This window comes from Gossypium hirsutum, chromosome A06, assembly GCF_007990345.1.
Source record: "Gossypium hirsutum isolate 1008001.06 chromosome A06, Gossypium_hirsutum_v2.1, whole genome shotgun sequence".
In the NCBI taxonomy this organism is placed as follows: Eukaryota; Viridiplantae; Streptophyta; class Magnoliopsida; order Malvales; family Malvaceae; genus Gossypium; species Gossypium hirsutum.
The window spans coordinates 63,669,486-63,678,803 of record NC_053429.1 but is presented as its reverse complement, the minus strand read 5'-3'; the positions used below and the strand labels follow the sequence as shown (position 1 = coordinate 63,678,803).

The window sequence follows — 9,318 nt, the reverse complement described above, 5'->3', positions numbered from 1 at the left end:
ATGTTTCATAAATATAATATGTAATGAAATGAATATAAAGGGGAATATGAGTACTAAAGTATATTTATATATATAAAAAGTTTTACAACCTAAATGAAAAAAAGCTTAGTAATAAAAAAACCATTTAAAAATAATTTAATAGTTAATTGAGCCCTCAATTAAAAATATTTAATTGAGTCCTGATTTAAGCATTTGATTGAGTTTCTAATTAAATTTAAGCAATCAAGTAAATTTTTATAATTTTAAACTATTAATTTCGTTTTGTGGTACATTAAAGTTGTGCCATGTGTTAATATATGGTCATTTTTATTATATTTATTTAAAAAATTACAAAAATATACTAAAAATTCCAAAATATAAAAATTTATATATTTTTTTATTTTTTAAAACAGCTTTTTAAAAATTTATAAAATATAACAAAATATTAAAAATAATAGAAAAAATTTTAAAAAATTAGAAATTTTAAAATTATAAAAATGGAAAAACTTACAAAATGTTTTTATAAAAATTTCCTTTAAAAATTTTCCGACCTACTCTCGTGTCTCTCAACACATCCCCGTCGCCAAACAAGTTTCTCACCGCCGCTGTCTCTGCTACTCAAGGCGTACTAGAAAATTAAATGAGGTAAAATTTTTAAACCCTAATTTTAGCTTCATTGATTTCTACTATATATGCTTGATCTTCAAGCTTAAATATTGTTATTGAGTTCTGTTGGCCGCCGTCGCCACGAGATAGTGGTCGGGACATCACTATTTGAAACCTAGTTTTGGGTATTTTATTTGCCTTGTCGCTCATATAGATTTTGATTGCTTTATGTGGGAATAAAAATGGTGGTTTTTATAATAAAAAAACCAATTCTATTTGCATGTTTACGAGTTATGGCCTTTTGATTTCCTCTGGTTTTTCATGGTTAGTTTTTAGACAATGAGGTTTCAAAGTAAAGAACCAAGCTTATAAGTTGAGAATATAGTGGATGATGATGGTGATGTAGTGGAGGATTTTAATTAGAAAGAGTCTGAATCTGGGACTAACAGAGCCATCGAAGAACGTTGTATGTAATCGGGAAGGCGTCATCGGTAAGCTCAAAGATATCCACAGCCACCTTTTTATAATTATAATTTTTATAAAATTTTTAAATTATGTTTTATTTTCAAATGATTTTTCTATTATTTTTAATATTTTTATTTTTATGATGTTTAAAAAATCTATTCTAAAAAGTAAAAAATTCTAAATTTTTATATTTTGAATTTTTCAAAGATTTTTTAAACAAATATAAACAGAAATTATCTTCCATGCGGTAAAACACTAGCATGCAACGTTAAGAGCGTCAAAACATGAGCTTAAAATTGATTGAGGATTTAATTGAATATTTAAACTTGACTGAGGGTTCAATTGAATATTGTTTTTGATTGAGGGACCAATTTGATTATTAAATTATTTTTAAGGGAATTTTTTATATAATAACTCGAAGATAAAGGAAAGTTAATTTTACATTTAAGCCTAAAATTGGCTTTTGTGTTCCGTTATCCGTCTCCTCCTCTCTTCCCAAAGTATATTACATAAAATATTATGAATTAAAGCAAATCCCCCCCTCATCCCAATCCTCACCAAACCCTACAACGAAAACCCTAATTCAGATTTTGCTTTAATTCTGATTTGCTGGTCCGTAATTCTATTCAAAAGAAAGACCCCCTATATATTGCATTTCCCCAACGTATTACGTTTTAATTTTGAAGAGAAATTGAGAAGGGAATGGAAGGTATGCCACACCCAATACCGAGAACGGTGGAAGAGGTCTTCAACGACTTCAAGGGCAGACGCTCTGGCTTGATTAAGGCTCTCACAACTGGTTCGTTTGCCTCTAGCTTTTTCCTTTTTTAAAAAAGAAAAGAAAAAACAGGTTTCGGAAATCACAAAGAAATTCAATTAATTTGTTGGGGTTTTCTATGGCAGATGTTGACAAGTTCTACCAACAGTGTGATCCTGGTGGGTTTACTTTCGCTCTTTTTATATTTTTTTCATTAATGTGTATTTGAGCTGCTTGTCCTCTTTAATGCTACAGTCAGAATAACTTATCAGGTCTTCATTATGGTTTCGTCCATCATGGCTTAAGATTTGCTTTTCATTATAGCCATGTAATAGTGTCTTTTAATGAATATACCTTAGCTTGACTTAAGACGGGAAATGAAATGTTTCAATCTCTTAATTTACAGGTGAAGATTACACTTTGCCTTCATTATGCTGCTTTTCATACTCTCCTTGATTACACTTATGATATCTCGGACGTAATTCTTCCCTCTTAATTTCAATTCCAAGGAGCAGTTTGGATTCTGATTCTATTTGTCAAATCACAACTGGAATGTGATGTTAATAGCTATTCGGTTGAAGTGAATATTTATTTTCCTACTTGATTATATTTATATTTTACTAGAAATTTTTGAGTCTATCATTTAATATTTCTATCCTGGTGCGTTCTTCATGACTTAAGACTTGATAACGTGTTATATGTTTGTTATAATTGACTTCAGCTAGCTTATATCTTTCAAAATTCTGGGTTTTAGTTTCTTTCCTGAACGTGTAAAATTTATTTTCAGAGAAGGAGAACTTATGCCTATATGGACTTCCAAATGAAACCTGGGAAGTTAACTTGCCTGTCGAGGAGGTGCCTCCTGAGCTTCCAGAGCCAGCATTGGGCATAAACTTTGCTAGAGATGGAATGCAGGAGAAGGACTGGCTATCATTGGTTGCAGTTCACAGTGATTCGTGGTTGCTTGCTGTTGCTTTCTATTTTGGTGCACGATTTGGGTTTGGAAAGAATGAGAGGTATGTTTGCTTTTTCTCTGTCAACTATCACACGTTTGAGTTTCAATTTTCACTGCTCTCTTGCTGCATTGTCATGGGTTATTTTTTCAATTTATGCTGACTGCATTGTGCTCTCTGTCTACCATAATCAAATATTAGTTCTATTTTCTTGTGTTGGCTTTTGCTGGATCTTAAATTTCTGGTTTAGAATAGGTTCTCTTGAAATGAGTACTAAAAATTTATTTTGAAAGTTTCCATATTGGTCAACCATTCAAAGCACTAATTTTAAGGATGACAAAATGATTGCGGAAATCTATCTTTAATTTTCTTTTCTTTTTTGTTTTGAATTTAGTAATAGATGAATTTGGAGATATTCTGGTTCTTTCCTTCATTTTGCTGATAATTTTCTGCCTTACCTGAGGAAGTGACTTTTTCTTTTTCGCTTTGTGTAAATACATCTTGCTAAGTTTGAGAACACAGTTTGGGCCTTGAGAGGGGATTTTGGATGCCAAAAGGCTAAATTAGATGTTTTCCATTTCACTACATGAATATTATTATGCAGTGCTGTCAAGGTCTGCTCCTTAATGCCAGACAATAAAGCGCCTCACACCTTTTGGGTTAGGCACATTGATCAGGCAGGCACTTAGTGCGTATAAGCATACTTACTTTAACATCAGTTTCACCTTAGTAGTAAGAAAACTCTCACACTTCCAAATATTTAATCATTCAACAACAAACAAGGGATCATCAGAAAATCATGCATTTCTGCCAACCAAAAAAAAAAAAAAAAACTCTACATGTATTGTATGATAAATTGGACAACTGTTGAGAATTTATCAATTATATGCCTTAAGCTTATTTCCATATATCTACACAAACACAACAAAAAACCATGCTGATGTACATATTGCGCCTTTACTAAGCCAAGCACAATGTTGTCAAGGGCGCAAGGCACATTATAGGCGCTAGCCTGAGTAGAGGAAAGTGCAGTATGTATGAGCTTTTGCAAGTCGGTGTGTATATATAATATAAATCTTATGATATATCTAAAAAAAATGCAATAATTTAATTGGTCAATATGCATTATTTCCTTATGGTCGTTATTTGTTGTTGAATGCTCAAATGCTGAGAAGTATGGAGTATGGTATGATCCGTTTCTTACTGGTAAAGGTATGTGATACGGGGTTGCGCGCGGACCAAGATCGAGTTGCCAAGTCACGAGAAACTCCTACGAAAACCCTAAACAATTAGATCTGAAACGAAACAGAAAATTAAAAGATTAGATTTTTAAATTTTCAGATCTGAAATAAAATCCCCAAAACAGTAAAGAATTAAATAGGGAATAGAAATAAGTGTTAATAAGGAATCTTGAAACCCTAGAAGAGATTGCGATTCTGCCCAATTGAACACCCAGATAGTTTTCCCCAAATTTTGGCAATCTAATTTCTCCCAAAAAGAGTATGGATGAATCGGCAAGAACCCTAGAAATTGGGGATTTTTGGGCTAATTCCTTAAGATAGAAAAAGGCTGAAAACACAATAAGAACAGAAAATAAATTAGATAAAGATTCGGCACAAGCAGAAATAAAGAAAGAATTGACAGTAAGAAATTAAAAGATAAGTCCTAAGAAGCCTTGAAATCTCGAAAGATCTTACAACTCCCTTCAAACGGCTCTAATCTCCTCTCCAAAGAATATCAATGGCAAGAAGAAGGTTGAAGATGGCTCCCACAATCAAAAAGATTGTTAAAACAACTTCTAAAGAAAACTCAAGAGAAAATCCTTAAAGAACTCAAAGAGAATTTTCACTCAAATCAAATTTGAAATTTTCAATGTAATTGGGGTGGCTGGCCAAGCCATATAAATAGGCCTTTCAATGTTTTCCTAATTTAATTAGAACACTAAAACTAAAACTAAAAAAAAACTCCTAATTATTTTAATATGGAAATTCGGCCAAGGGTCTTTTATTTGGGACTCTTGGACTGAATATAAAAATTTAAACTAAGTAAAATAAATAAATAAATAAATAAAAATAAAACTTTACAACTTGGGCCACTTTGACAATTTGGCCTGATTTTCAACTAAGTATGGGTGAATTTCTTGATTGGGCTTGGAATCTTCTTATTGGGCCTTGCCCTCAAGAATTTGGGCTTGTGATCCATCTCCTACCGAAATTGAATCGTTGATGCTCGTAATGGAGATCCAATGCGCTTTGACTGCAAGATTTGGTGTCTTGGACCAAGATTCCCAATATTTGAAATTTTGATTTTCCCTTTCTTTTGTGTACGCATCTAAGGCTTTACTAACAAACTCCTGGATGGTCCCATTTAGTTTGGAACGCATTTGTCGGGCCTTTGATCTCGTATCAGTATGTCAAATGGAAACAACGAAAAACAAAAGAAATTGAAGGGAAATTCAATCAGGTGGGCTTTTTCTATGCTTATTGACTTACAAAAAAGTGTGGCTAGGTGGACTAGGTGTGCGCCTGATCAAATGGGCCTTGCCTGGAGGGCTCTGATGTGTTTTTGTTGAATAATTCTAAGGCGCAAGGCATAGGCATGCCTAGGCACACGCCTTGACAGCACTTGGTGTGTACCTTTTTTTTTTTGCCTTGCACCTCTGGTAATATAAGGATTCTAACACCTAAAGTGCATCTTGTGCCCTTGACAACACTATTATTATGTAATACTATCTAAAGTCTATCATAAAGCTTCGACGTTTTCCTATTAAAGAGAAGTTGCTTACATGCATATGCGTATGTTTATAGCTAAGTGATGCTCAAACGTAGCTCTAGATGAAGGTGCCATGCCCTGCATCCATAGCTCAATAAATGTTCATAGGCACGTGAATATACATTGTTTAGGCTCGTCATTTGGTTGGTGCTTTTTCTTTTTGTAATAGAGAAGTGGAAGGCAAAGATTACAAATGAACTGAAAATAAGGGATACATGGATTCGTGTTGGAGATTTGGAATTTGAATTTTGAAGAAGCAAAAATAGTCCTCATTCTTGCAGTGGTCTTGGTTTTTTGTCTTATTTTGCAGGAAAAGACTCTTCCAGATGATAAATGACCTTCCGACCATATTTGAAGTTGTCACAGGAAATGTCAAGCAACTGAAAGACCAATCTGCGAATCACAATGGCAGCAGCAAAAGCAAATCAAGTGCTAAGGTGGTATTTATTCTTTTGTGTTTATATTCCTTTTATATGCACCTCTCTTATTTAATGTCAAATTGATAACCTTGCTGTTTGCAGTCTCGCCAATCTGAACCCCAGGGTAAGATGGTAAAGATGTCTCCACCATCTAAGGATGAGGATGAGAGTGGGGAAGAAGATGAGGAAGATGATGAACAGGGTGCCACTTGTGGTGCATGTGGGGATAGCTACGGCACTGATGAATTCTGGATTTGCTGCGATATCTGTGAGAGATGGTTCCATGGAAAATGCGTGAAGATTACACCTGCAAAGGCTGAACATATCAAGCAGTATAAGTGCCCAAGTTGCAGTAGCAAGCGGGCTAGGGTTTGAAAGTAGGTCCAGAAATTGGACTTACATTCTGTTGAAACGAAGCAGGCATGGTTCATAGAATTGTAGTTACATTTGGAAGTAAAACAGAGTAGCCCGTTTTAGTTGATGAATGAATGTCGATGACTGCAGATGGGATTTTTAAGTTTTGCTACTCTTGCATTTACTCTGCTTAATTTCGTTGGGAATTGTGTTTTAAACTCATGCTGGCAGCTAGAAATATAATATATATATATATGTTGCAGTTTTTTTGGTTTCATCTGTATGCTTAATTTTTGTAACTCTTTTTTGTTGTTTTGGGGATTTTGCATTTAGTGATGATGTCTTGGGGAGGGTCAAAGATTGAAATTTACGAACTATATGGTGGTTGGATTTTGTTTTTTGTTTTGTTTTTTGAAAGTTATTCATTCAAGCTAGATTTGGATTAAGACTTTCTTTTTTAAAGTTCGATTTGGATTAAGTTTGATGATTAGTTTTTCTAAGCAAAACATAATATAAAAGATCAATGTGGTGGCAAAGGATGGATCATGTGGCAGTTTATATTATGACTAGATTTCTTTTTGACTGTTGCATCCAAGTAAATTATATTTTTTATAATTAAAAGCAAATAATATAATATATATAATATTAATGTAAGTAATATTTAAAATCCATAATATTTTATAAATAAAAAAATTGGAAATTGTAATAAACATTTTATTATTAGATTATTATCCATTAAGATTAAGATTAAGATGTTTGATGTATTTTAGGATTTTAATATAAATTAGAAATAGAATTATATTTTAGTTGTACGTTTTATGTCTATAAATATAAACTTCTGAAAAGTATTGTACATATCCCTATTGATTAATAAAATATGTATTTTTTTCTTCTCTCAATTTCTTTATTTTGTACTCTCCTATTTATTTCATCACTATTTTCTTTTAGTTTTTCTCCTTATCCTAATCCAAACAAAATTATAAAAAAAAATTCAAAATCAACTAAAGGATTTTGAATCAACGCCCAAATTTCAAAACTTATAACTCTTATCGTTGATCTACTTTGGAATTTTAGATTTTATATGAGAAGAGAATTTATAAAAGCTATTAAATTTCTGTTGGATGTAATAATAATAATAATAGGCATTGCTAAAGGGAATCAAAATTGCATCCCTTGGAGTTTTAGCTCCCGTCTTCAACCATTCAACTAAAGAAAGAGTTTGTGATACGAGTTAAACTAGAAAAGCAGAAATTATAGAAATAGAGAGAAAGAAACAAGAGAAAGAAAGAGAGAAACTTTTGAGGAAGAGAAAAACGTGTATATTATACTACATGTCCTCCTTCCTTACAGCAAGGTAATATATAAAGGGAAAATAAAACAAACAAAATAAAAAACTGTATCTGTTACTACTTAAAATCAAAACACATCACTTTCATTAAAACCAAAACACTCCATTTTACTCCTTACCAATGCGCATTATTTTATTTACTTCAAATTTTTAGCTCATAACAACATTCCCTCCCTGAAAAATCATTGTCCTTAAGGATCGAAGTGAGGAAATATGTTCTTGATTTGCTTTAAGGACTCCCAATAGCATCTTCAGGAAATGAGTCTGCCCACTCCACTAGGACTTCAGTAACTGCGCTGTTGCCTATTTTAACCATTCTTCAATCCATCACACGAACTGGCTCTTTGGACCAGATTCCATCAACATAAATGATAGGTAAAGTTTCCTGGACTGGAGCTGATCCCACATGCTTCTTAAGCTAGGACACATGAAAGGTGGGGTGCACTTGAGAGTCAGGAGGCATTTGTAGTTTATAAGCTACCTTACCAACTCGGACTTCTACTAGGAATGACCCAAAATACCTGGGGGACAGTTTCTAATTGAGTAGGTGTTAGAATTGAGTGACCCGAATCCTTATTTAAATAAAGTACAATGGTAAAATAATATAAAAGTAAAATCCATATAGAACTACACTTCTTTTAAATAAGGTTTTTTAAAACTTATTAAACTCTATCTATTTGATATTGATTAGAATAAGGTATTTCAATCTTACTACACTCCTATTAGAATATGGTTTTACAAGCCTATAAATAGACTTAGTTTACTCCTATTGTAATCATTCGAATTTGACATAGTAAATTTTCTTCTCCTCTGCCCGTGGCTTTTTTCCCGAAAGGGTTTCCGCGTAAAAATCTGTGTGTTCTTTATTTTTATTTCTCTTTTCTTTGTGATATATTGTCATTATCGACATTCTATTTTTCAAAAATCGGTATAAAAGCTTCCAGGTTGTTCATCTCGATCTCGATAATGGTGTCTTTAAAGTTTGAAATTCTGTTGTTGGATCGCAACACCATATTTGCGCTGTGTCAAATTAAAATGCAAGCAATTCTTGCGCAGACGGATCTAGAAGATGCCCTACTAGGGATAGATAAGATGCCTTCGAAATTAACAGATGAAAAGAAGAAGAGTAAGGATCAAAAGGCATTAACACAATTACATCTGTATTTATCTAACGAAATTTTGCAGGATGTTATGAAGGAGAAGATCGCCGCTGCATTATGGAAGAGGCTGGAACAATTATGTATGTTGAAAACTCTAACCAGCAAGTTGTATATAAAGCAGTGTCTTTATGCTCATCGTTTGGAGGAAGGTGCGTCTGTGCACGAACGCTTAACATTGTTTGAAGAAATTCTCTTAAACTTGGAGGCCATGGATGTAACACCCCTATCCCGTATCCGTCGCCAGAATAGGTGAAGGGGCATTACCAAACTTGAAACTCATATCAGAACAGTAAATTTTTTTTTTGAGAACATTCCTTTAGATAAATACTAAAGACAGTCAGGGATACAAATTTAAACTTCTATAAGTACACATTCAAAAGATGCCATTTTCGCATGGCTTATATACATTAACCAAAATATTCTTCGGCCACTGGTCTATTCTATACATGCCATAAAATAATTCAAAACATAACAGTAACAAGCAGTGGATAGTGATAGTGTGACT

At 33.0% G+C, this 9,318-nt stretch overlaps 1 protein-coding gene across 3 annotated transcripts; it reads left to right on the top strand.

Annotated features, from left to right (window-relative positions):
- Positions 1–488: 488 nt before the first annotated feature.
- LOC107890412 (PHD finger protein ALFIN-LIKE 7) lies at positions 489–6,582 on the top strand. 3 transcript variants are annotated; one of them, XM_041115921.1, is made up of 6 exons: positions 489–624; positions 915–1,849; positions 1,954–1,986; positions 2,595–2,823; positions 5,843–5,969; positions 6,054–6,582. In XM_041115921.1, exons 2-6 carry the CDS (start codon positions 1,753–1,755, stop codon positions 6,324–6,326), a joined length of 759 nt encoding a protein of 252 aa, XP_040971855.1. In that variant the 5' UTR covers positions 489–624; positions 915–1,752; the 3' UTR covers positions 6,327–6,582. The 3 variants fall into 3 exon arrangements, with proteins under 3 accessions (XP_040971855.1, XP_016670320.1, XP_040971856.1); XM_016814831.2 differs by having other exon boundaries at positions 500–624; positions 1,737–1,849; XM_041115922.1 differs by lacking the exon at positions 489–624 and having other exon boundaries at positions 1,068–1,076; positions 1,737–1,849.
- Positions 6,583–9,318: the final 2,736 nt, after the last annotated feature.